Here is a 27,518-nt window from a genome sequence, read left to right as displayed (position 1 = left end):
CGTGTGAAAGGATATTACAGGTGGCGTGTCCCTCATCCAAAATGCTCGAGACCAGAAGTGTTTTGAATTCCAGATTTTTTTTGGGGGGGGGGCATTTTTGGAAAGTACAATGACAGATCTTGAAGATAGGACCAGAGTCTAAAACCAAAATTCATTTATGTTTCATCTACATCTTATACACATAGCCTAGAGGTAATTTTATACGATATTTTAAATAATTCTGCGCAGAGGCTGGTGTGATTGTCAGGTGTGACAGCATGACTGTAGTCCCAGCTACACAGGAGGCTGAGGTGGGAAGGTCGCTGGAGGCCAGGAGTTAAAGGCTGCAGTGAGCTATGATCGCAGCACTGTAACCAGCCTGGGCAACAGAGCAAAACTCTGTTTCAAAAAACAAACAAATAAATTTTGTGCATGAAACAAAGTCTGTGTACACGGAACCATCAGAAAGCAGAGGTGTCACCCCATGTAGACAATCAGTGGTTGTGTGGTATCACCCTTGTTCCTGATTTTTTTTTTTTTTTTTTTTGAGACAGAGTCTCACTCTGTCGCCCGGGCTGGAGTGCAGTGGTGAAATCTCGGCTCACTGCAACCTCTGCCTCCCGGGCTCAAGCGATTCTCCTGCCTCAGCCTCCCAAGTAGCTGGAACTACAAGCGTGTGCCATCACGCCCAGCTAATTTTTGTAATTTTAGTAGAGACGGGGTTTTGCCATGTTGGCCAGGCTGGTGTTGAACTCCTAGCCTCAAGCGATCTGCCCGCCTTGGTCTCCCAAAGTGCTGGGATTACAGGCATGAGCCACCATGCCTGGCCCTGACTCTGAATTTATATGCTACCAACAAGCAATCATTTCCTTACACTTATTCACACATAAGTAGTTAACAGTAAAAAATAAGACATGCCATTAACACAGTGGAGACTCGTGTGCTCAGGGGAGCTAAGCAGCCAGTGGCATCAGCGGAGACCAGAATCAGCTGTTGAACAGCAGCAGCAACAACACACAACAGCAGGCCTCTGGTCTCCCAACCATGCTGCGCTTTGATTCGAAGGTTAGGGGACACTGCATTTTACATTTTAGGTGAGAGGGAACATGAGAAGCAGTTACAGGCCCAGGAAGTGGGTCCTCTGGGGACAAGGAGGCATTCTACTGGGTGGCTTTTTAATGGTATCTGCCCCACTGGCAATGGTCTTAGAATTTTTAATGGTATCCGCCTCATTAACAACGGTCTTAACACCGACAGCTCCTTTCTGTTGGTTCAGTATACACAAACTTTGTTTCATGCACAAAATATTTACTTAATGTTTTGGGTTTTTTTTGAGACAGGGCCTCGCTCTGTCTCCCATGTTGGTGTGCGGTGGCATGATCATGGCTCACTGCAGCCTCTAACTCCTGGGATCAGGCAAGGCTCTCACCTCAGCCTCCCACGCAGCTGGGACTATAGTCACGTGTCACCATGCCCGGCTAATTTTTTTTTTCTTTTTTGTCTTAGGAGTCTCTCTTTGATTTTATAAGCTGACATGATTTCTTGTTCTGTTGTGAATGCACGCTGCTCTAGGCCTCAGTTAACCCATCACACATGTGCTCCACGCTGTCCACGGGTGCTTTTTCTGCAGTGTTAACATAATCTTCATGGTTGGTATCATCATGAACACCTTGATTCAGAACCATTCTGGCTATAGCTTCATCAGTCAGTGAAATGAACAATTGGAGCCCATTATCAGTGTTAAAAACAACATTAATCTCTACTTCTTCCAGCTGACTGATGAACTCGGAAGGTCTATTTTTTCCATAGGTAAGGAGGTCAGACGTCCTTTCCTTCTCACTTGACAAGCTGAATTCTTCTAAGTCACCACCTTGTTCATCATCATCACTGAACACAGTCATAGGCCAGAGGTCACGCCAGGCATGCACAGCTGTGTCTTTAGTCACTGTGTTGCAAGCGTTGGCAACAGCATGTATGGCTCCTTCATGCTCAACTCCTGAAAATCTTCTACACCTACACCTCTGTTCCCTGCTGTGAGCATGAATTCAAGAAAGTGTTTATTTTATAATTACTTTCCATTGATCTAAAGATACCCTGGTTACATGGCTGAACTAAAGAAGTCACATTTTGGGGAGAAGTACACAGCATCAATATTATCTTTGATGAGAATTTCAGCTGGGGGATGAGCAGAACAGTAGTCAAGGCATAAGAAAATCTTGCTGTCACCATCCGGTCCAACTTTTCTGCAGCGAGCACAAGAGGCCTGTACGAAATGTTTGTAACACCGATCAGAAAAGATGCTCCTGGTGACCCACGCCTTTTTGTTAGCATAATAATGGACTGATAAGAAATTTATTCCTTGAGAACAGCAAGGACAAAAGCTTTGCCCATGAGAGCAAGTTTACACTTATTGCGTGCCTGCTGCATTTGCACAGCACTGCACAGTCATTCTGTCCTTGGCATCCTTAATTCCTATAGGGGCTGTCCCATCAGCTGTAGTCGGCATCTTTCTGGGGCAGTAGCACCCAAATGGTGATGTCTCATCAGCAATATAGACTTGTTCTGGCATCAGATTTTCATCAGCGATAATCTTGGCAAACTCGTCAATGAGTTTTGACTCTGCCTTGTGATCTGCAGATGCTTTAAAACTTGAATTCCATGTCATTTCTTAATATCTGCAACCAGCCTGTTGAATATTCACAGTTCCCTTCAATTTTCAGTTCATCAGGATAGATCTTCGCTTGTTTCATGATCAGCATACCACTGAGTGGCATGTGGTCAGTGTGATGCACGTGTTCAGATCTAGTTTTTCAGTACACGATTGACGTCTTCATTTTTAGCTTTATGCAGAGTTTTTCTATTTTTCATTAACTTCTGCTCATCACATTCAGCACAGAACTTCAAAAGTATATCCTTCTGTGTCTTCCGGTCATATATGGTGGTCATCCCAACACCATACTCTTCTGTTAGATGTTTCACACTTACACTGCTGTTCAGTTCCCCCAACAAGTTGCCTGTGCTATTGATAAACATAAATTCTTCCTCTTTTTCTGATCACTGTTACACATAGGGGGATCTGCAGGCCTTTTTGACATTTTCAGTAATATTTTTACATGACACAGCAGAGAATAAGCAAAAAAACCACAGTGAGTAATGCATGGAGTTCTTGGCCCCACGTGAGGTATCATGGGGAATCTGTGGTGGGTGCGTCCAGCCTGCACACATGCCATTTTATTATACGTTGTGGGCGTGCTTGCGTGGGGGAATTTGGGTGTGCATGGAAAAGTTATACTGTAGTTGAAGGGCGCTGGGTGGGTCTTTTTTTCCCTTGGGGACACTAAATCAACCGTGTTGTGCACCTGTGCTTTGACTATGCCCTGTCACATGAGGTCAGGTGTGGAATTTTCCACTTGTGTTGACAAGCTGGCACTCAAAAAGTTTAGGATATTGGAGCATTTCAGATTAAAATTAGGAATGTTCAACCTGTATTACGTGACTAGCCTTGAATCCACTATTATTCACTATTTTTTCTATTACATTTTATAATTGTTTATCATTGGGTATACAAATGCTAATGATTTCAGTGAGTGGATCGTATAAACAGTAATTTTGCTGAATGAGCTGTAACAGTCTATTTACTCTGTATGTTTCTATGTAAACAACTGCAAACAAAATGTGCAAACATGAAAACAAAATGTGTCCCTTCCTGTATAATTCTTATAATTTCTTTTTCTTATTTTATTCCCTTGACTAGGAATCATAGAACACTGTTGAAGAGTAAGAGTAATAGCATTCATGTGTGTCTTGTACCTGATTTAAGCCTTAAACTAAAGTTTTCACCATTCAATATTTGTTGTACGTTTTTCTATAGATAACCTCCATAGTTAAGAAAGTTATCTATTACTGGTTTCTGAAGAGGTTTTTTTTTGTTGTTGTTCTTTTTTTTTTTTTTTTTAATCATTACTGGGTGTTGAATCTTCCCTACTGCTTTTTGACACTACTAAGAAAATTAATGGATTAGAAAAAAGAAGACTTAATGCTATTCATTTATCCTTTCATTCGTAGGTTAAACCACACTTGGTTATGTACATGTGTGTTTTAAAAACACACTGTCAAATTTGACTTGATGAAATACCTTATTTCGGAGGTTTTTTTTTTTTCTTAGACGAGTCTCACTCTGTTGCCCAGGCTGGAGTACAATGGCGCGATCTCAGCTCACTGCAACCTCTTTCTTCCAGGTTTAAGCAATTCTCCTGCCTCAGCCTCCCGAGTAGCTGGGACTACAGGCACATGCCACCATGCCCAGCTAATTTTTTTCTATTTTTAGTAGAGATGCGGTTTCACTGTGTTAGCCAGGATGGTCTCGATCTCCTGACCTCGTGATCCACCTGCCTCGGCCTCCCAAAGTGTTGGGATTACAGGCGTGAGCCACCACATCCAGCCTCAGATTTTTATGCACTTGTTTACAAATCAGTTTTTTAAACCAGTATTAGGTCAAGATCATGCTAGCCTTGTAAAAGGTGAATAGATTCCTATTTTTTTCCTGCAAAACTTTATAATGTTTGGTAAAATTTACTACTAAAACTATCTGTGAAGGGTGCCTTTAAAAGTTTGATAGACATAACATAAAATTTACTATATTAGCTATTTTTAAGTGTCCGCTTCAGTGGCATGAAGTGCATTAGCAATGCTGTGCAGCCATCATCACTGTTATTATCAATTTCTAGAATGTTCTCATTATCCAAAACTGAATCTGTAGCCATTAAACAATAATTATCAATTTCCTTCCTGCCTACTCCACCCTTGGTAACTCAACTATACTTTGTCTCTGTGACTTTGTCTATTCTAAGTTCTTATAAGTGTAGTCATATGATATTTGTCCTTTTGTTTCTGGCTTATTTCACTCAACATGATGTTTTCAAAGTTCATCCACAGTGTTACATGTATCAGAAGCTCCTTCCTTTTTAAGGGTGAATAATATTCCACTGTATGGATAGACCACATTTTGTTTATTATGCATCCACTGATGAACACTTGGGCTTCTGCCTTTTGGCTATTGTGAACAATGCTGCTATAAATGTGGATGTACAAATACTGTTTTGAGATCCTGCTTTCAATTTGTTTTTGATATATACCCAGAAGGGGAATTCTTGGATCATATGGTAATTCTATTTTTCATTTTTTTGATGAACTGCCACACTGTTTTCTGTTGTGGCTATAGTATCTTACATTCCCAACACTACACGAGGACACAAGGGTTCCAACTTTCCCCATCCTTACCAACACTTGTTATTTTCTGTGGTTTTTGTTTGTTTTTGTTTGTTTTGTTTTATTTTTAATAGTAGCAATCATAATGGGTGTGAAGTGCTGAGGTGCTATCTCATTGTGGTTTTGATTTGCATTTTCCCAATGATTAGTAATTTTCCTAATGATTAGTAATGTTAACCATCTTTTCATATACCTATTTATATCATCTTTTATATCATCTTTTTTGAAGAAATGTTTATTCACGTTCTTTGCTCACTTTGTAATCGGGTTGTTTGTTTTTTTGTTGTTGACTTGCAGGAGTTCTTTATATATTCTGAAGATTAACCCGTTATTTGCAAATATTTTCTCCAATTCCATAGATTGCTTTTCACTCTGTTGACTGCATCCTTTGATGCACTGAAGTCTTTAATGTGTATATAGTCCAATTTATCTATTTTTACCCTAATTGCCTCTCTGCGGCTTTCATGAGCCATGCCCACCTCTTTTTCTTGCCCACCTTGCATGTTATGTGAGACAGAGAGGAGGATCAATCCTTCAGGTATGAACCAGCCAGACTAGAACAAATAATGTCCGGTCTGCTCCCTGCAGCTTGAGGAAGGGAACTGGGACCTGGGTTGCCATCACATGCCACAAAACTTGCCTGCGGACTTGAAGATGGCTTTCCTCCATCAGGCACTTGCTGTGTTTGCTGGTTGCTGTATGCATTTGGTGGTTGTTCAGAGCACCTGCAGTGTTACTGCAGACAGCTTCTGCCTGGTTTTAGTGGTTCATGTGGTGGATGAGAGCTTAGCGTTTCCTCATCTGTCATTTTGCTACCATTCCCGTGTGCAGGTGCCTTTTTAGTGGCTGGTAAGAGAAATACTTTTGATTGCCTATTTGACTTTCTTAAATTGTTACTTTTTAAAAATTTCTTTTTTTGTTGATACATAATTGATTTTTTTTTTTTTTTTTGAGACAGAGTTTTGCTCTTGTTGCCCAGGCTGGAGTGCAATGGCACAATCTTGGCTCACTGCAATCTCTGCCTCCAGGGTTCAAGCGATTCTCCTGCCTCAGCCTCCCAAGTCGCTGGGATCACAGGCATGCACCACCATGCCTGGCTAATTTTGTATCTTTAGTAGAGACAGCGTTTCACTGTGTTGGTCAGGCTGGTCTCCAGTTCCTGACCTCAAGTGATCTGTCCACTTTGGCCTCCCAAAGTGTTGAGATTACAGGCATGAGCCACTGCGCCCAGCTGATGTACATATTTTACCTATTTAATTTTTTTAGTGCTTGAGCTTGTTTAGATTTTCTGTTTCTTGAATCCATTTTGGTAACATTTTTCTAAAAATTATCCATCTTACCTGTTTTCAAATTTATTGGTATTAAATTGTTCATTATGCTCTCTTATGATTTTAAATATCCTTACTATAGCTGCAGTGACAGCTCCAATTTCATTCTTAGTATTTCTCATGGAACCCTCTCTCTTCCTTTCTTTTTCAACATTGTCAGGATTTTTACTATTTATAAGTTTTTTCCCCACCAAAGACCTGAGTTTTTTGCGATTGCTGAGCCTCTTTTTTGCCCTGCTGCCATTTTGCTCACATTTAGTATTGTCTCTTTTCTTTCTTTCCTCCTATGTCCTTCAGGATTACTTTACTGCCATCCATTTATTTTCAAGCACCAACATTTAAGAAAAATTGATTAAAAAATAAAATGAGATCATTTCATCCAACTACTTTTTTCTCTTGCTCCAAACTGGGGAAGTTTGTGGAACACCAGGTTCTGTGGTATACAGTCTGAGAACCACGACAGTCAGTGGCTGTGAAAGTGAAAACGTTTTCCACTTGTTGGGCCCAGGATAAGTTTCTGCCTCTTACCAAGGAAGATTCTGAACTGAAAATCAGGGGCTGGGGCTGGGATTCTGGGTCTTTTGTTAATTCACTGCATGACTCTGGCCTAGAAACTCAGAGGCCCTCAGTTAGGCTACCATAACAAAATGCCTCAGGGTGGGTGGCTTCAACAGCAGACATTTATTTTGTCACTGGTCGGAGGGCAGGAAGTCCAAGACCAAGGTGTCACGGGGTTAGTTTCTCCTGAGGCTTCCTGAGAGACCCCTCGGGTTGCAGATGGCCACCTTCTCCCTGTGTCCTCACTTGGACTTTTCTTTGTGCAAATGTATCTTTGGTGCCTTCCTGCCTGTCTGCCTGCCTGCCTGCCTGCCTGCCTGCCTGCCTTCCTTCCTTCCTTCCTTCCTTCCTTCCTTCCTTCCTTCCTTCCTTCCTTCCTTCCTTCCTTCCCTCCCTCCCTCCCTCCTTCCCTCCTTCCTTCCTTCCCTCCTTCTCTCCTTCCCTCCTTCTTTCCCTCCCTCCTTCCTTCCCTCCCTCCTTCCTTCCCTCCCTCCTTCCTTCCCTCCCTCCCTCCTTCCTTTCTTTCTTTCTTTCTTTCTTTCTTTCTTTCTTTCTTTCTTTCTTTCTTTCTTTCTTTCTGTCTGTCTGTCTGTCTGTCTGTCTGTCTTTCTTTCTTTCTTTCTTTCTTTCTTTCTTTCTTTCTTTCTTTCTTTCTTTCTTTCTCTCTTTCTTTTTTTTGAGATGGAGTTTTGCTCTGTTGCACAGGCTGGAGTGCAGTGGTGGGATCATGGCTCACCGCAACCTCTGCCTCTCGTGTTCAAGGGATTCTCCTGTCTCAGCCTCCGGAGTAGCTGGGATTGCAGGCGCCCACAACCATGCCCAACTAATTTTGTATTTTTAGTACAGACAGGGTTTCACTATGTTGAACACACTGGTCCCACACTCCTGACCTCAAGTGATCTGCTAGCCTTGGCCTCCCAAAGTGCTGGGATTATAGGCGTGAGCCACCACGCCTGGCCTCTTCCTCTTCATATAAGGACACCAGTCATACTGGATTAGGGCCTTGCCCTTATGACCTCATGTTATCTTATTTACGTCTTTAAGGGCCCTAGCTCCAGCTACGATCATGTTCTAAGGACCGGGAAGGCTTCAACCTATGAATTCTGGGGAGACAAATTCAGCCCATAACATGAGCTCGGTCACTTTCGGTCACTTTGGGTTCAACACTGACTGTCTAATATGCAACAACAAAAAGGAACACAAGTTCAGCATGCTCCAAAGACACAAGAAAATCTCTCCTACAGTCATAACCCAAAGCATGAATTAAGTCGGTCAATAAGCAAAGACAGCCTAAAACCAAGGGGAGCTTCCCATTAGGAGGTAGAGCTTTGAAGTTTCTTTTATGTCCATGAACCTTTCTGATCCTCAGAGCTGCAAGGCAGCTGTGACACACTTGAGCATTTACCCTAAGCATGGGAGTGTTTGCAGGGGGCTTTGTGAATTTGTACAGCAAAATAGTCTTCAAAGTTTCCTGCCACGACCCAAATGCTTGGAGCAGCATATGCATGGCTGGTTTCAGTTCTCAAACCAACCACCACATTTCTAATGGATATAAAATGTTGCCTTGTCTACAATATTTCTTATTCTGAATTGAATAGACAGCTGACTTCTGTGTTCTAGGTTTTTACTATTTTTTTTGTCTGCTTTTAATATGCTTTTAAACTTTTTTTTTTTTTTTCCAAGACGGAGTTTTGCTCTTATTGCCCTGGCTGGAGAGCAGTGGTGTAATCTCGGCTCACTGCAACCTCTGCCTGGCAGGTTCAAGCAATTCTCCTGTCTCAGCCTCCCAAGTAGCTGAGACTACAGGCACACACCACCAGGCCCGGCTAATTTTGTATTTTTAGTAGAGACGGGGGTTTCACCAAGTCGGCCAGCCTGCTCTGAACTCCTGACCTCAGGTGATCAACCTGCCTCGGCCTCCCAAAGTGCTGGGATTACGGGCATGAGCCACCATGCCCGGCCTATGCTTTTAAACCTTTACATCTCTGATACAATTCACATCCAGTGAGTTGAGTTCTGTTGGCGTAAGTTTAACGACAGGGACCCAAAAGTTGAGGAAATTTCAAAGATAACCATCTAGGAACATTAGTTTGGCCAATAAATGCAATAAAGGGAGTGCTTAGAAATTCATTTTCTGAGCAAACCTTTCCAAAGCTAATGGTGAAATACTGTTTTAGGAGCTAGCAGTTAATTTTTAAAATATATATATATTATGTGTGTGTGTATATATATATATATATATATATTTTTTTTTTTTTTTTTGAGACAGAGTCTCACTCTGTTGCACAGGCTGGAATGCAGTGGTGTGATCACAGCTCACTGTAGCACTGACCTCCCTGAGCTCAGGTGATCCTCCACCTTAGCCTCCCATGTAGCTGGAACTATAGGCTTGCACCACCATGCCCACTAATTATTGTAATTTTTTGTATAGACGAGATTTCACCACGTTGCCCAGGCTGGACTTGAACTGCTGTGCTCAAACGACCCACCTGCCTTGGCCTCCTAAAGTGCTGGGATTACAGGCATGGGCCACTGTGCCTGGCTGATATATACATATTTAAAAGCCTAAACATATCAGATGTTGACATTACCAAATTCCACCAGTTTTAGTTCTCGTTCATTTATATCCTGGTAGAGTTCATCTGTTTTGAGAACAACTCAAAGGAAAAATAATTCTTCATATTGTCTGAATTATGTCTTCGAAATCTACAAACATTTTCTGATTGGTTGCTGAGCTCCTGGGTGTGGAAATCTGGGTGGGGATAAAATGAGGCCGTCTTTGGAGGACAGAGGATGGAAGGGGGCAGTCCCCATCCTCACTCTCCTCTCTGCCACTTGCCACAACTTCTGCAGACGGCCTTTCCTCTCTGCGACTGGTTCCTTATTGAGGCAATGGAAATGTGGACTGCGGTGACTCTGATCAAGCCTCATGTATCTATTGAATCAGGAAGCCTGAAGGCCTGAGGCCTCCCGAGTGGCCCCATGGGAGCATTGTGCATTTTTCTGGTCAGTCGTTAGGGGAAACGACGAATGAGCCAGGCTAGCATGAGAAGGCCTGCATGCTATCGGATCTTTTTCCTGAAAACATCGACATGGGGACATGTTCAAACCAAATTTTCTTTATAAGTTATAAGGAAATCAGGCGGAGGCTAAACCTTTTTTTTTTTTTTTTGGCAATGCTGTTGAGAATATTACATTATGTTCCCACAATAGCATAAATGTATGTCTTATCACTTGAATGGAGCCCAGACAATAAAAGGGCGCCTGAGAGTGGAAATACGCCTATGAGAAAGGCCAAGCCAGCCTTTCGTGATAACAGCAGCAGGGAGGGAAGAGTGCACAGAGCTGACCACAGCACAAATGTCACAGACCCTTGAGGACCGTGCCGGGGCTCAGAGCTCCACCCAAGGGCTAACATCCTCACCCCAGCCGAGTTCCTTCAGACCCCAGGGTCTTCGTTTCGTGACTTGTAAAATGGGAATTATATGTCATGGGAGTGTTGGGGGGAAAATGCAATCATTAGCAAATGCTTTCAAATATGTTACCAATATCAGGTAAAGGTAACATTTTATTTCCTAGGGCCGGGAATTTCATTTTTGTTTTCCTGTTTATTTTTTTGCATATTCAACCACCCACAAATGTGCTCTCTCTCAAAAAGAAAAAAAAAAAAAAAAACCAACAACAACCCCATTTCTCCTTCTGGTTGAATGATTCATCAAGAATCTTGGCCCAAGTACAATACAGTTTCAGGGAAAAAAGACTCCAGGGAATGAATAGGGAACGTAATCATGACCTTTCCGATAACCCCGTTATTAGGCAATGCGGCGCGGATGAAATTCTCCAGGGAGCGAGTGAGTGAGGCGCGGCTTACATTCTGTATGCTGAGCCCTGTTTGGTGACTTCACACCTCCACCCCCTGTTCTATGCCAGCAAGGTAGGGCAGCTGGGGTGGTGGGCGAGCTGAGGGTCACCTCAGAGCTGAGGTCGAAAGAAATTCTTACAAGTAAAATATTCACTAACAGTTTTTATGTTCGTAGATACGGAGTTGTTGGTCTTGAGATACAGACCATGCAGGAACAAAAGGCTTGTGGGAGGATGGTGGCGCTAGGATGCTGCAGTCCCAGGGGAAGGGCTGTGGTTTTAGTGCCTACCTTCCTTTCACTCCTCTGGCCAAAAAAAACTAATAATAAAGAAAGGAAAAGAAAAGAAACTTCTCAGAGAGGTTCCTAGTAGCTAAAAAAAAACGCCTGGTTCTCCACCCCCTGTGACTTTACGACGTCTGCAAAACAAGACTGTAAGATACAGAAACAATATGAAGGTACTGAAAAATGATTCTTTTTTTTCCTTTTTAGAGATGGGGTCTTGCTCTGTTGCCTACGCTGGAGTACAGCGGTGGGATCATAGCTCACCGCAGCCTTGAACTTCTGGGCTCAAGCCAAGCTCCCATGTAGCTAGGACAACAGGCATGGGCCACCATGCCTGGCTCAAATTACTCTTAGATGCCCAGGGACCCTATCTTACACAGCAGTTGATATTCCAATTTGAATAAATTTAATTGATTTTTTTTGAGTATTGTCTTTTCATAATTTAACTTAAAATAACTTTTTCTTTCAATTTGATGCTTTAAAATGGTTTGATATATTCCTAGTTTTTCAATATTGCGATATTTTGAGAATGAAATATTGTCCAGAGAAGCATTTGTTATAATGGAAATCAATGGGAGGAAAAAAAGTCTCCAAAAGACACAATGTGCTTTGTTGAAGGGATGAGGACACGTTCGTGGATACTGTCTGTCTGCCATACTTAACGAGCCTATGTCTGCCACAGGGCATTTGCACTCTCTGTGTTTTCTCCTTTAACCAACATGTGGGGTAAGCAAGGTAGAGGTTATCACTCTGTTTTATACATGAAGTAAATGCATTCCACAGAAAATAGGTGATTTCAGCCAGGCACAGTGGCTCACGCCTGTAATCCCAGCACTTTGGGAGGCTGAGGCAGGAGGATCACTTGAGGTTGGGAGTTTGAGACCAGCCTGGCCAACATGGGGAAACCTCACCTCTACTAAAAATAAAAAAATTACCTAGGCATGGTGGCAGGTGCCGCTACTGGGAAGGCTGAGGCAGGAGGATCACTTGAATCCAGGATGTGGAGGTTGCAGTGAGTTGAGATCTCGCCACTGCACACTCCAGCCTGGTGACAGAGCGAGACTCCATCTCAGAAAGAAAAAAAAAAAAAAAGAAAAGTATATGATTTGCTTCTGGTTAGAGAATAAGCAAATGGCCAACCTGGACCTGGATGAGGCAGGAAATGCAATGCCCTGGACCGTGTGTTCTGTAGGTTTACAAGTGTATGTATGGACAGAAAAATAAACCTTCCTTTATTTGTACATAGCTGCAGCTACTGGATTGGAATTCAATTCACAAAGAGAAAAATACAAAAAATCTACTTGTCTGTTAAAGGATAATGTTTAGCAGAGGGTGAGAAAGGCCAGAAGTATGTACAGACAGAAAAATAAACCCTCCTTTATTTGTACATAGCTGCAGCTACTGGATTGGAATTCAATTCACAAAAAGAAAAATAACAAGCCAATAAATACTTGCAAACTATGTGATCTTACATCCCAGAGAGTGTGGGCTGGAGAGGCCTGGTACTGGAGATGCCCACTACACTGGGGTCCGGTGGCCGGCGAGTGAGGGGACTCGTCTGACATGGGTGAAGTCTGCAGCACACACAATACCCAGATGTTACCAAGGGCACACGCAGATGGCATAATTGGTGAGAAATCAGAAACAGGACACACGTTACAGGAGGAAAGAAAAAGAGGCTGGGGCCTGTGGCCCAGCCCTGGAAGTCAGAGAACTCTGAAGGACTTTGTGGGAACGAAGCGTTGGGGTTAAGCAGATAGACATTCACCTCCTGAAAACCCACGGGCGGGAGAGCCGAGCGCAAAACAACCGGAGGAAGTGAGCAGCCGCCGAGCAAGCGTGACTCCACACAAGGATGCAGGAGCCACAGGAAGGAGCCGTCAGAGCCACCCAACCTGGAAACAGAGGCAGGCTCGGCCCTGCACGGCACACGCTTTCCAAACTCCAAAAAGACTGCCTGTTGGTAGGCACCGTGGATATCAATCGCGTGCACAGTTCCGTCAGCTGGCCAGAGACGCCTTCAGGCCCAGTTCTGTTCTGCAGTCAATGGAATTTTGATAATACACTTTTCCAAAAAAACAAAACAACAGCCTCTGTTTCAGAACATAGGATGTTTTGAAGGTTATATTCTTGGCATTTAGAAAACAGTAAACAGCCTCTTAGCTTTTGGACTGTAGCTAAAATCATAGTTTTTTTTTTTTTTTTTTGGAAGTTAGTTTCCAGGCAAAAGATGAATTACTCTGCGCCAGAGTAAAAAATTACTTTTGATTGCCACGCTTTTAAAATATATGAAAGGATGACCATCAATCATGTAAGAGATGTTTGTAAAATGTCCATAGTTAGCTATGAATGTAACTCGGACAAACACAGTATCTACTTGTCTATTAAAGGATAATGTTTAGCAGGGGGTGAGAAAAGCCAGAAGTTTAGGATTTAGAGACAAGCAGAAGTACTAAGAAAGGAGACTGAATAAGACACATGGAAAGAGATGGAAGCAAAGAGAGAGAAAAAGAATGAGAGAATGGGGGAGAGAGGATGCACCTCTAAAGCCAGGTAAGGATCTTGGCCCCAGGTGCTGAAACTGGAGTGATTCATTGTTATGGGCTGAATTGTGTCTGGCCAAAATTCATAGGTCGATGTCTTAACCCTCAGTAACTCAGGATGAGACTGTATTTGGAGATGGCGCCTTGAATAAGACAAGTTAAAATGATGCCACTGGGGCTGGGTGCAGTGGCTCACACCCGTAATGCCAGCATTTTGGGAAGCCAAAGCAGGAGGATCGCTTGAGCCCTGGAGTTTGAGACCATACTGGGCAACACGGGGAAACCCCATCTCTACAGAAAAAAAAAAAAAAAAAAAAAAAAGCTGGGCGTGGTGGCATGCACCTGTAGTTCCAGCTACTTGGGAGGCTGAGGCAGGAGAATCACTTGAGCCAGAGAGGTTGAGGCTGCAGTGAGCCGTGATCATGCTACTGCACTCCAGCCTGGGTGACACAGCGAGATGCTATCTCAAAAAAATAAATAAAAGCAAATAAAACTATGCCACTGGGTGAGCCCTAACCGATCTGATTGGTATCCTTAGAGAAGAGAAAATCTGGACACACAGAGACACCAGAGGTGTGTGTGCGTGGAGGAAAGGCCACGTGAGATCACAGGAAGAAGGCAGCCGTCTGCAAGCTCGGGAGAAACCAACGCTGCCGATACCCGCTCTTAGACCTCCAGCCTCCAGAACTGACAAACAGTGTGTGTTGTTGAAGCCACCCAGCCTGTAGTATTTTGTGATGGCAGCCCAAGCAAACTAACATGTTTATCACAACCCTGTGGAGGAGGATGTGGGGTTTACCCACAGTGGAGCCCTAGGCTTGTCCTGCCACGCGTGACTCCACCACAGGGTGCGTAAGTTGTGGCACAGATGCTGCCCCTGCCTCCTCCACATTCCCCAGGCCATCCTTGCTTCACACTCTTCCTCAACCCCCTTCTCCGGGGATCAGCTGCAAGCCTCCCGGAGCCCACGTGTGAGCATGGCGTGGATCCAGCCTCCTCCGGTCACAGCTCAGCTCCTACCACCTCTTCCTCCCCAGAACTGCACACAGCACCTGGCGCAACTCCATGAATACCAGAGCGGGACATTACGGTCACACTGTGCTCACTTTGTGAAATAAAAGATGGAGTCCTTTTACGTCTTTAACGCCGTTCGAGCACATGAGCAGACGGAGTGATCATGAGATGTGCCTGGGAGAGGGGATGACAGGAACGGGGGCTTGGGCCCTAACGCCGGGTGCTGCCAGGGACTCTTGAAGTAGGACAAGGAGGCACTGGGGAGGGAGGGTCTAAGTGGGTGCCTGGAGAGCCTGTGTCCACAGGGGTGGCTTGGGGTGGCTTTGGGTGGACTGGGTTTTTCACATGAGCCAGGAAAGTCAAGTGGGGAGTCCAGTTAGAGTTCCCATTTCCTTGTGAACTGTGCTTCTGCTGACAGCAAGGAGTGGGAATGCCGAGGGTGACCACATGACGCTGCCAGGGCAGATGCTGGAGGCTGAGACATCAACCCAGGTGCCCCAGCTGCGTGGAAGGGGGTGTGAGCGTGACGCCGCCCTCCCTGGAAACCTGTTCATAGATCTGGACCACACAACAGTGTCTCTGTGCCTAGATTCTTACCTAAGACCCATTTCTCCGACAGATACTTGACTGTTGCTTTCTTCTTTCCGCTGTAGGGCCCGATGACGATGCTGGCCTGGCGGGGGACTTGGCTGACCCGGCCTCCGCACAGGTGGACTAGTTCACAGAGCTTGGCCACGGGGGGGCTGCTGGCAGGCGAGACAAACATCACTGGCTGGTCGGCAAAGAGGGTTCCGCAGTACGGCCCTGCAGACAAGTGGCACTCCCTTCGGCACAGCTGTGGGGCAGAGAGAGAGAATTTCAGAGGTGGGAGCACTTCAGTCTCCATAGCGTAGGTGAACTGCTGCGGTTTGCTTCCTTTTTTAGGAAAAGAATAGACTGAATGTAAGGCTGCCATGCTCCTGTGAATTTCGAATTCTGAGAACCCAGAGAAGATGTGACATTAATGACATAAAACTGACATTTTCTGAAGTATCCATGAGTAAAACTCCAAGGAAATAAATTAGGAAAAAAAAAAGTGTAGGCCTTTGAATTACTACAAATCCTCAAACAAAATATTGAAAAGCAACTGTTAGCAGAGCAGAGCCGAGCCGTAGCTAGGCTGAACTCCGGCTAAAGTAACTTGGTGATGTGTGCAAGTGACGGCAAGATTCTAATGCACTGCAAATGCCGGCTGTGCTGGAAGGGAGTCATTCAATCCAGCGTGCTCCAGGCTCTTGGCAGAAAAGGACTTTTATAGAATCTAAGAAATGCTGTAAATCCAATACCATGGTTTGGACGGGGAAAGGGACAGTGAGGCAATGCAGAAGGAGAATTCCTAGAGCCGTTCCCAAAACACACTGGGTTTGTGGGAGAGAGGTGTCTCGAGGTTGTTTCAATGAGCTGTTGGGAAACATTTCAGAAACAGGGATGTGAAGCTGCTCTGCTTCTCATTCTGGCAATGTGTGGTCATCTGGTTGACCCAGAGGACTGCGGGAAGGCCCAGTTATTCTGAACACGCATTTTCCTAACTATGGGTTGGTAAAGACTTCTTTTTGAGTATAAACACCCTCTGAGAGATGCTGTGGGTTATGTGCCATCCACATTTTGTTTTGCATATTTTCCCTGTAATATCTGAAATTAATGGTTCACACAAATTAGAGATTTGAGGGCATGTATGTGAGGGGAGGGATGAAGGGGCCTTCTCAGAGGAGTATAACCTGGGGTGCAGTGAGGTTGGGGTCATCTTAGTCAGGGGCAGCAGACAAGGCTGACCTTGGAGGTAGGGGTACTTTACTTGGAGGTAGGGGTAGGGTGGAGTTGGGGGAAGAGCAGCAAAGAGTAAGTTCCACAGCCCACATCGCTCACAAAATCAGAGAAACGGTGAACTGTTTTTCTGCTAGGTTTTCGTACTACTGTAATATTTAACAAAAGAGGATCCTACTGTGAAAATATAGCTGCAGCATCAATGGATTAGATCCAATACACTTAAATCTGCTCATGGAATTTGCTTTTTCTCTTCCCTTGTGTTGAATTTTACAGCATAATAAATACCGAGCCTCAGCAACTTTCATGTGACTTCCAGGAGACAGTGGCAGCAGGGGCAAATGATTCTTCCTGGATGGTGACTTTGTGAGTATTTTTAGCAATATGTCCTGGGAGATAGGCTGTAAAAAAGGCTATTGATTTAATTTGCAGACAAAGAGACTGAGCTGATGCAAGACAAGAGATTTGCTTTGGCAAACTGTGAGTCACACTGCGAGAAAAAGCCATGGTCCCTAGAATCACGGGGCCACGCTGCATGGAAACAGGACCAAGAAAGAATATCTTTCATCTTAAAGTAGGACACACACACATTCAAAAAGTTAACTATGAAAGTATTTGGCCAGGCGTGGTGGCTCACGCCTGTAATCCCAGCACTTTGGGAGGCTGAGGTGGGCAGATCACAAGGTCAGGAGATCAAGATCATCCTGGCTAACACGGTGAAACTCTGTCTCTACTAAAAATACAAAAAATTAGCCAGGCGTGGGGCCGGGTGTGGTGGCTCACGCCTGTAATCCCAGCACTTTGGGAGGCTGAGGTGGGCAGATCACAAGGTCAGGAGATCAAGATCATCCTGGCTAACACGGTGAAACTCTGTCTCTACTAAAAATACAAAAAATTAGCCAGGCGTGGGGCCGGGTGTGGTGGCTCACGCCTGTAATCCCAGCACTTTGGGAGGCTGAGGTGGGTGGATCATGAGGTCAGGAGATCAAAACCATCCTGGCTAACACAGCGAAACCCCATCTCTACTAAAAATACAAAAAATTAGCCGGGTGTCGTGGTGGGCACCTGTAGTCCCAGTTACTCAGGAAGCTGAGGCAGGAGAATGGTGTGAACCTGGGAGGTGGAGCTTGCAGTGAGCTGAGATCATGCCACTGCACTCCAGCCTGGGCAACGAGCAAAACTCTATGTAAGAAAAAAAAAGGCCAGGAGCGGTAGCTCACGCCTGTAATCCCAGCATAATCCCAGCACTTTGGGAGGCCAAGGTGAATGGATCACTTGAGGTCAGGAGTTCGAGACTGGTCTGACCAACATGGAGAAACCCCATCTCTACTAAAAATACAAAAACTAGCTGGGCATTTTGGTGGGCGTCTGTAATCCCAGCTACTCAGGAGGCTGAGGCAGGAGAATCGCTTGAATCCAGGAGGCAGAGGTTGCAGTGAGTAGACATGGTATCACTGTGCTCCAGCCGGGGTGACACAGTAGGACTGTATCTCAAAAAATAAAATAAAATAAAGTATTTGATTGTTGAAGCAATACTACGGAAGGGTATAAAGTAAAAAGGGACTTTTCCTGTTAGACACTGTTGTCTGTGTCTTCTTTGTTGGCAGAACAAAGACTTTTTCTGGGGGCACCAACCTCCACCTGGCCATGTGTTCAAGCCCAAGGAGAAGTCCCAGGATTGGTTCAAGCTAATCACGGTGATCACAATGCAAATGACTGAGCTAAGCATGGCACAGCTGGCCTCAATCCTGGCCAGTGCGACCTGAGAATCAATCGCTGGTGGGATTCTGAGGGAGTTTTTCTCACTATTATAAACAGATGCATAAGCAGAAATACTTCTCTTCTTTGCTTGGCACTGTCACGTCTAATGTGATGCCTGGATCACTGAAGCCCCCAGAGGCCACGGGACACGCTGAAAATGGCCCAGTGGGAAGGCGGAAAGCTCTGGGTCCTGAAAAACACTTCTAAGTTACTGATGGACCAAACTGAAATCATCCTTTATTTTGTTTTTATGTCAGAAAAAAAAACAAACCTAAATTCTTTAAGTGACTTTTTTGTTAAGTTTTTGTTTCTAGAAGCCCAAAGTATCCTAATAATAATAATTTTAAATAATCCGCCTATTTTTGGAAATATCTTGTTCATCGTTGAGACTATGAATAATAGATCAGTTCTCACCCCTGCCTCCCCTGCCATTTACCAGAGTTAACAACTGTGAAGAGTTCTCTGTGTATTTTTAAAAATTCTGTAAAATGCACACACACACACACACTTTGATATGGTTGTTCTTAACCAAAAAATGAGATCAAATCTCTATCTTACTGTATGGATAAACAGTAAATAAACCTTTTTCTAATGCAGTAGAAAAGGAAGTCAACCTCTTGGATGTTTAGGATGTGATTTCAGTAGCTAGTTTCTTTGTGCCATGACATTGCCTTCAGAATTCTGATCTTGGCCAATTTTCCTATCCAGCAAAGCACCATTTCCCCAACACTGGTACATTTTTAAAAGTTAGTTGTGAATTACAAGCTGTAAACATTAGATGCAGCAGACGGTGTTCTCACTGTGTCACCACTGGCTCTCGCCAGGGAGCCTATGTGTTACCTGGAGATTAAGGGGAAAAGCCTCAAAGGCACAGATTCTGAAGTCAACTTGCTGTTGATTATTTTCATTGATTTTTCAATCCCCTTGGTAATCGCAATTTACAGCAATGTGCTCTAAACTCTAATTTTAGCTGGGCAAAGTGGCTAACAGCTGTAATCCCAGCACTTTGGGAGGCTGAGGCAGTTGGATTGCTTAAGTCCAGGAGTTTGAGACCAGCCTGGGCAACATAGGGAGACCCTATCTATCTAGATAGATAGATAGATAAGCAAGACCGGCGTGGTGTCACATGCCTATAGCTCCCGCTACTTGGGAGGCTGAGGTGGGAGGATCAGTTGAGCCCAGGACGTTGAGGCTGCAGTGAACTGTGATTGTGACACTGCACTCCAGCCTGGGCGACAGAGTGAGACCCTGTCTCAAAACAAAACAACTCCCCATCCCCAACAAAAAACCAATGATTATAATTTCACTGCAAACCTTTACACACACACGCAAACACACACGCACGCACACACCCCAGAAACAGGAGTGCATGCAGGACATGTGGAGGGGACAGGCGTAAGTTGGGGAACAATAGCTGGGTAGCATCGTGCTGTTTTATTTTTGTTGTTACCTCAATGAGAACCTCAGAGATAACCTCATCTATTTATATATTGGCCCAGGAGTTTCTAGCTAAAAACAGTTAAAAGATAATTTTTCAAAAAATCATAACTTTCAGGAAGCTGAGGCAGGAGAATTGCTTGAACCCGGGAGGAGGAGGTTGCAGTGAGCCGAGATCGCGCCAGTGCACTCCAGCCTGGGTGACAGAGCGAGAGTCCGTCTCAAAAAAAACAAAAAACAAAAAACATAGCTTTCATACAGGTATAAAATAAACACAGTGTATTCATTTTACTTAACTCAGATGCTATAACTGGTTCAAAGGACAATCTGAAGAACACATTTATAGATGAGAAATACTGAAATAAACTTGTGAATGGACAAAAAAGTTGGCTTTCCTACAAGGTAGGGAGCATTCCCTCTACCAGACAGAATTCATTTCCTGCCCGTAGACAGGCACGTTTGCATCGCCAGCAGCTCTTTACAACTTACGAAGTTGTAAAACAGCTCCCTAGCAATGAAGGCTGCAAGCAGATAAGCTGGCAGGCCGTGAGCAGGCCTCAAATGGAGTTTTTCAATGAAGCACAAATGTTCCCCTTCAGAACCCAAGATGTCTCTTTAAAAGAAATCATGAAAGAAAAGGGGATTAAGTGGAGCTTATGGGCTGCTCCAGGGTTCAGTGGCCTCCAAAATAAACAGGACTGCTTGATGGTCAGAGTGAATTTTGGGTGGGGTTTGAAAGAGTTCCTGCTTTCCTCTGCTAATGGTGACATAAAATGGCCATTTCATACCCATGGATATACACTGACGTGTACATAGAAGTTGCGGAGGCAGTGGCAGAAGCCAGAGGACTTTCTCTGCCATGAGCTCCTCCTAGGAGCCCTGGGTTGCAGAGGGTGAGGACTGCTAGGAAAGTCTGTCAGTTAAGGCCGAAGGGACATTAGCTTTGCTTTAAAACACATTGCCTGTGCTTGCGTTTGTGTCTTCATCTGATTTAACGGGTTTTAGCTCAGACTCTCCAAATCTATTTACCTACAAGTCCGTTAAGGCAGACTGTGTTGTTGACAAAGCAGAACAGAATTTCCCTGCGGCTTCTAGCTTCAAGGAATCCCAGCTATTTATCCATCACCAAGAAGGGAAGCCCCATGGGTGGTTGATGGTTCATTTACTCCAGCCCAGGGGGTTGGATTTCAATTAGTGCATTTGCTTTTCCCTCTAGGTAGAGCTCACCCTTTAAAGTCACTTCTTGGCTCTCTAACAGTTTTAAGATGCACTTTCCCATCTCAACAACAATACAGGATGTCTTACAAGGCTGTAGTTCTCACTCACTGCATTCTTCCTCTGAGCCGTCCAGGAAACACGGGCAGGCCTTACAGTCAAGGCACCTTAGATTTAAAGTATGGAGTACGCGAAACCTTCCTAACTGGTAAAGCGCTCAGTAATGCAAATTCTGGGTGCAACTCAGTGGTTCTTAGTCTAGTCAGAGTTATGCAGTCATCAGCACAATCTACTCACACCCTCCTCAAGGTATGACATAAATATTTCTGAATTCACAATGCGGACAATCTCATTAATAACTTTATTGAATCCTGTAGCCCAGCACTCGGGGTTCTCTAAAACCCCACCCTGCCTTCCCCTCCAATTGCAGTGTCCACTGTCTCTTTTAAATAGACTCTGTCCTCATCAAGCCTGTTCTCTGTCCCCCAAATATGCCATATCATTCCTTAATGCACGCCCTTTTTTCCCCAGTTCCCTACAATCTTATAATTAGTGGTGACACTAATCTATATGCGTTAAAACTCATAGAATTGTATACAAAACAGTCAATTGTACTGTGTACATACATTTAAAAGATAAAATGTGTTCTTTTAACGCTTACATTGGTCTACTTTCCATTTTTTCTGGATCCTAGAAAGGCCTTCCTGTGCTTCCTAAGACACAAAATCCTCTTCCCAGCGCCTGCCTCCTGACCCCAACTCAGGGCTGAGCCACAGAACCAGTGCACTCATCCCCACAGCACTCCCTGCAGAAGTACCTGCACGTTCGTTTGCTGTGTTGTGAAGTGAACTCATTTCACTGTATCAGGCTAAGTTCTGAGGATACAAAAATGGAGGGACACAGTCTTTGCTTCTTCAGGACACTCTAGAAGTTACAGACATTTCATGGACAGAAAAGTGGGAGCCGGAGTGGGCTTGGGGCATTTAGGGAGGACTTCATGATGTTGGTGTGTGATATGGAGTCGTGGGCAGAAAGACGGTTCCTCGCGGAAAGCACACAGGAGCCCCTCAGGTCCTGAGACCTGGGTGTCTGAAGGCCCACGGCATGCGTGAAAGCAGCCCAGGGTCACTGGGAGTGAGGGGCGAGGGGTTCAGCAGGCAATAATTGCAAGAGCTCACTCGCTAAAACATTTACATGCACGCGAAGTGATGAGGTGTGGACCAGACCACTCGTGATTACACAGTGTGAGCATGGTTACTGGGGACCTCAGAAACCTGAGCAGACGAGGCCATGGGGGGATCCGTGTGTCAGGAGGCTCACTTTTCAGGCAACGTGGAGGACAGGCGGAGGGGTTGAGATCAGGAAGACCCAAGAAAAAGGAATGAAGTAGTGTAGGGTACGGGGTTGGGGAAGGGAGGGAGATTCAAGACAGAATGAAAAGTCAAACTCACCAGGAATCCAGTAACGTGACTGGCTTCCTATGTGCAAACGGGGAGGTGAACACTAAGATACCTCGGGGGCCATGCAGGCATTTGTAAGAAAGCTCAGCTGTGGAGGTTTTGAGGTTTCCAATGAATAATCCATCTTTTTTTCCCCCAGGTTCAATACCAACTGAGAGGCAGATACAGGCATTGAACTATAGAGACAAGTCACGTTGATTATTCATAAGGCTGCCTGCAGATTGGGCCTTAGGCCAGCGGACATGTGTGTTCGCTAATCTCCTCTGATGACTTAGAAAGACCACCCACCGAGCCACATGGGCACTGGACAAAGGGCCTGCCTCCACGCAGGGAGGGACAAGAGGGGGACAGAAGGCAGGCTTTCTCCAGGAGGCAGCTATAGTTGTGATAAGATTTGATTAAGTTGGTCTTCCTCTGGAGGAGATGGGGGTAAGGGGAAGGGGCGCCAGCCTGGCAGTGGAAAGCTATAAAGGAGGCAGGCCCCTCACCACCCACGGGAGGATGCAGGCATCTGAAACCTGGGACACCTGACCGTCCTCCATCGTGAGTCCTGTCCAAGCGGCCAAGCTTTGGTGAAAGTCCCGGCTCTGCACAACCATTTCTGAAAGCAGATCCTAGTGCTGATCATTGCAAAAGAGGTGAAGGCAGACCCAGAGGCCACCATTTGGAAAAACAAAACATTTTTAGGAGTTTAACTTTCTAAAATAATTCTCAGTGTAGAGTTACACGTGATAATGTGGCCTGCCCTGAGTCCATCAAAGTTGGAATTAACTGGTCATTGGCCCCGGGGAGAAGGAATAATGATGCCCGCAGTCCCTGGACCTTAGAAAAACTAGAGAAATAAGAACGGAGCACACCATTAACTATTCTGATAATCACCTCAATCCAGTAAAAATAAAAAAGGTCTTCAGACCAGGAAGACATGAAGGCTCCTGAAACTCTGCATCAAACCTTTTCCATTTGCAATCAAAACCATCCCTGCTCCTGGCTGCCACCTCAAAGCATCCTGTTCCCTTGCCCTCCACAAGACAGCTCCAAACCCCGTGCTGCCAGACAGGGCCGCCCACTTCACCTCGCTGTTACTGTCATTCCTCTCGTCCCTGATGACGCTGTCTCTGTCTCCATCACTGATCTTGTCCCACTTCCTGGAAGTCTCAGGACATCCACAGGTGCCCCTTCCAACCCCCTCACCCCCCCGTCTCTCGGGCTCCTCTCTCCCCGGGGAACTGCAGAATCCCGAGCTGCTTCCTCTGTAGCTACCACCTCTCCCCTTGTCAGCAGCCCCGGGCCCCTGCCCAGTGGACGCGATTGCCTCCCGCCTTCACCCCTCCATGTCCTAGCCCCTAAACCAGCACCCAGCCCACCACCCCTCTGTGACTCCCTGGCCCTTCTCTCCACGTTGGGCTCAGTCAAACCAAGACCCGGGTTAAATTCAGATGCCGAGCGTCTCTGCACAGGCAGCACCGTGGGTGGGTCTGGCTGGTGTGCTAGTCCCCTGACCGTTGGCCGTGTGGCCCTCTGTGTTTCTAACCACTCTTTCTACCCGGCTCGTCCTCCCCTCCTCACTGCCCATTCCCACTGCCTGGCCTTCAGCCTATAAGCCGTTTCTCAGGCTCAGCCATGGCTCCCCACTGAGGACGGTGAAGTAACAGAGATGTCTCCTGCTCCGCAGCACCTGACACCTGCTGCAGGCCTGCCTTCCGCAGAACCCCAGGCTGCTGGACAGGAACCCCCATAACCCCCACATGGAAGGCCGATCTCCCACCAGGCCAACCCCGCTCCTCTCGTCTTCTCAAGGACATGCTCCATCAGGTCTTCCTTCTGTCTTGTTTGTTATGTTTTGGCCCAAAACAGTCACAACAACAAACAACAAAAATGCTGTTATTTCTCCCACCCTGCAAACCCCTTCCCTCTTCACTTCCTTTGCATCTTTTTGTAGCAAAACTTCTTGAAAGAGTGGCATATGCCCACTAAACTCACACCCTCTGCCTTTGCTCCCACCATGCCCGTGAAATTGCGGGGGTCACAGGTGGTTCTTATTCCTCTTCTCGGAGGCACCACCAGCTGGGAGAAGGAGCAGGACATGGAAAGTGCAGATAGCAAAAGCAGGTGAAGCGGCGATGTGAGCGGAGGTGGCGCCCAGAACACCACGCCAGGCAGGGGAGGTTGGAACAGAGGCAGGCCAGCCAGCTGGGCAGAGAGAGCCAGAGCAGGTCCGCAACCAGCGGTGCTGGAGGCAGTGGGGGTCAGGAAGACCAGGGTGGAGGCTGCAGGGATGAGGACATGTGCCGAGCCGGGCAGGCACTGGTGCTACAGAGCATGGGTGGGGGAGGATGTGGATTAGCCAGGTCGCAGAGGTAATGGAGAAAGGGGTAGTGAACCTCAAGCAGCCCTCAAAAGACAGGCAGCAGTATTGGCAGGTGGCATGTGGAGGAGGATGAAAGCCTCAGTACAACTCTCCAGCCAGGGGCAGAAGAGTTATTATGCCCGGGAAGTGGGCTGGCTGGGAAGAAGAGGAGGTTGGCTATGGGGATCGGGGACTTGGCTTAAATAGGCATAATCTGATGGGGCAGCTAGTCATCAAATTAGGCAGAGTGAGGTGTTGACACTGCTGTAACAAGAAATATGTATTTGGTTTCTGCCCTGGGTTCCTAGCACTGAGCCCCTAAAACCCTTGGAATTACCCTAGCGATGCAGGCAGAAGAATGTCCTTCATCATTTATCACAAGCCCTCTCTAACCCTACCTGAGAGTATGCTAGTGAGGTGGCTCCTGGAGGCTGGGGGCTGAGTGCCAGAGGAACGTGCCAGATCTTTGGAGGGCTGGAACTTTCAGCCCCACCCCCACAAGGTCTGGGGTTCACTCAGTGGCCAATGATTTCATCAATACTGCCTATGTAATGAAGCTCCTTAAAAATCCTGACATTACAGGGTTCGGGAGCTTTGGGGTTGAACACATTCTGGTACAGGAGGTGATGCCCCCTGAGAGGGCATGGAAGCTCAGTGTGCTCTGCTGCCTGGCCCCGGGCCCTGTGCACCTCTTCTCTGGCTGTTCTTTTACATCCTTTCATAATATCATTGGTGATGAATTGGTCAATGTTAAGTGATTCTCTGAGTTTTGTGAGCTGCTCTAGCAAGTTACAAATCCCAGGAGGAGGTCGTGGGAACCCCTGATTTACCGCTGGTCAGTTAGAAGGGAGACCTGGGACATGCAACTGGCATGGGGAGGGGGGCAGGCTTGTGGGGCTGAGTCCTTCACCTGCTAACTCCAGGCAGGTGGTGTCAGAATTGGATTGTAGGACACTCGGCTGGTGTCTGCAGTGAACTGCAGAATTGTTTGGTGTGAGAAAAACCCTACATTTGGTGTCAGAAGTGTTTTCTCTCTCTCTCTCTCTCTCTCTCTCTCTCTCTGTGTGTGTGTGTGTGTGTGTGTGTGTGTGTGTAGCAATAGTAGTAGCAGTAGCAGTAGTAGGAAAAACAGGAGTTTGTTTTCTTTTAGAGAAACAGTTTTGCGTGCAGTTTGCAGCTAGAGAGGGGTCTGGGAGGCATCTGAGCAGAGGTGACAAGCAAAGCCACAAGAGCATGGCTTCATTTTCTGCTAAATTTGCAGTTCAAAAGTTCCAAGTTTCAATTTTGTAATATGAAACATTGTCAGTGAAACAGTTTTTGAAAGAACAAGAAAGGTTTTTTTTTGTTTGTTTTTTGTTTTTTTTTGGTAAGAAAAATCAGCATCTTATGTTCTTAGTTTTAAGGAAATGGGCATGATGTTGTCTCAAGTGTATGAAGACAGTTCTGTCAACTTCTGGCCTGGGAGACCCCCGGGCTCTGGGAAAGTAGAGATAACAGACTTGAAAATCCATCCCTCTCTTGGAAGTGGGCTTAGGGGTCTGTACTTTCTAAGCAGAATGATTATAGTTTTTCATCATGGGGGAAAAGAAAGCCTTAAACCAGGGAGCTAAAAAGAAAGATGATAGATGCTGTTCTTTTTCCTTTCCCTGGGCAATTTTGTCATTGCAGAAAGGAAACAGACTGGAGGAAGATTATGGCTTTTGCTAAGAGTTGAACCAGAAAGGCTGGAAAGAGCAGCACGCAATGACAGTTGACGCCAGACTCTGGGGTGGTTGGAACAAGTCGTGAGATTTAAGGTAAGTTATAAAAGGCTATTCTAATTAGTAGCCAACAACATGGCTTCAACAGGTTAAGAAAAAGTTAAAACGTTATAAATGAAGACACTTGATTGTAACTTAGAGTTTGCCTAAAAATCAAGGTGGCTTGTGTTTTCCAAACCACCTTCTGTCCCTATCCCAGCTCTTGCAGAAGAGAAGAAGGCTCAGTGGCAACCCAGCCCCACACATCTGCATCTATTTAAGAGAACTAGAAGCATGAGCATTTAACAGTCTGACAACGGAGACAAGAGCATGTCAAAGCAAGGAGACTCTCAAGGCCAGTAAAAATAGTGAACATGACTTAGAGGGTCCTTATGGCTCTTGGCAGTAAAGGCCTCAGACAAAAACATGTGTTGTCAGGCATGGGAGTATGGTTTATATAATCAGCCTTGGTTTTAATACTGAGATGTTTTAGGATGTTTCAGAAATAAAAGTTGAGAGAACTGCCAAAGAACTTATCCAGACAAAAAAGGAGGTGATGGCAGAGGACAGGGTGTATTAAGGCAACCATGAACTGCCCCCACCCCCACCCGCTATGGTTTACCTGGCAATGTGTGTGTGTGAGGGGGCATTGCTTTGATAATGGGATTCCCAGCAAAAATAAAATCTATGATGTTGTCAGAGAGGATGGCAGGTGAGGCCTGGGAAATGAGAAGTGGCTCTCTCCGGGGACATCCTCCTCAAATTCTTATTTTATGCAAAAAGTAAAAGTGCATCAGGATAATCGCTCCCGGCTTAGCTTTTCCAAAAGCCACATGCAAATGGGACTTTCTGTTCTCCATGACAAACTAGCAGTTAAAGGAAGGCAGAATGCATTTTTTTCCCCCTGACTTTCTCTGAGTG

General features: G+C 45.5%; 1 protein-coding gene and 1 long non-coding RNA gene across 2 annotated transcripts in view; one reads left to right on the top strand and one right to left on the bottom strand.

Moving 5' to 3' along the window:
- Positions 1-27,518, bottom strand: part of MCPH1 (microcephalin 1) — a 236,674-nt gene that overhangs the window by 6,064 nt on the left and 203,092 nt on the right. Inside the window, 1 exon segment of the mRNA NM_001318176.1 lies at positions 15,433-15,670. Within this exon segment, the coding sequence (NP_001305105.1) occupies positions 15,433-15,670 (238 nt within the window).
- LOC106999658 (uncharacterized) overlaps positions 1-27,518 on the top strand; it is a 100,565-nt gene that overhangs the window by 69,759 nt on the left and 3,288 nt on the right. The window contains exons 2-4 of the long non-coding RNA XR_013396866.1: positions 15,489-15,699; positions 16,915-17,004; positions 26,527-26,654. This is a non-coding gene — a long non-coding RNA (uncharacterized LOC106999658). The remainder of the gene's footprint in view (positions 1-15,488; positions 15,700-16,914; positions 17,005-26,526; positions 26,655-27,518) is intronic.

The sequence above is a fragment of the Macaca mulatta genome, chromosome 8 (genome assembly GCF_049350105.2).
Source record: "Macaca mulatta isolate MMU2019108-1 chromosome 8, T2T-MMU8v2.0, whole genome shotgun sequence".
NCBI classification, from domain to species: Eukaryota; Metazoa; Chordata; class Mammalia; order Primates; family Cercopithecidae; genus Macaca; species Macaca mulatta.
Note: the sequence above shows the minus strand (reverse complement) of the source record. Positions and strands in the feature narration are given on the sequence as shown.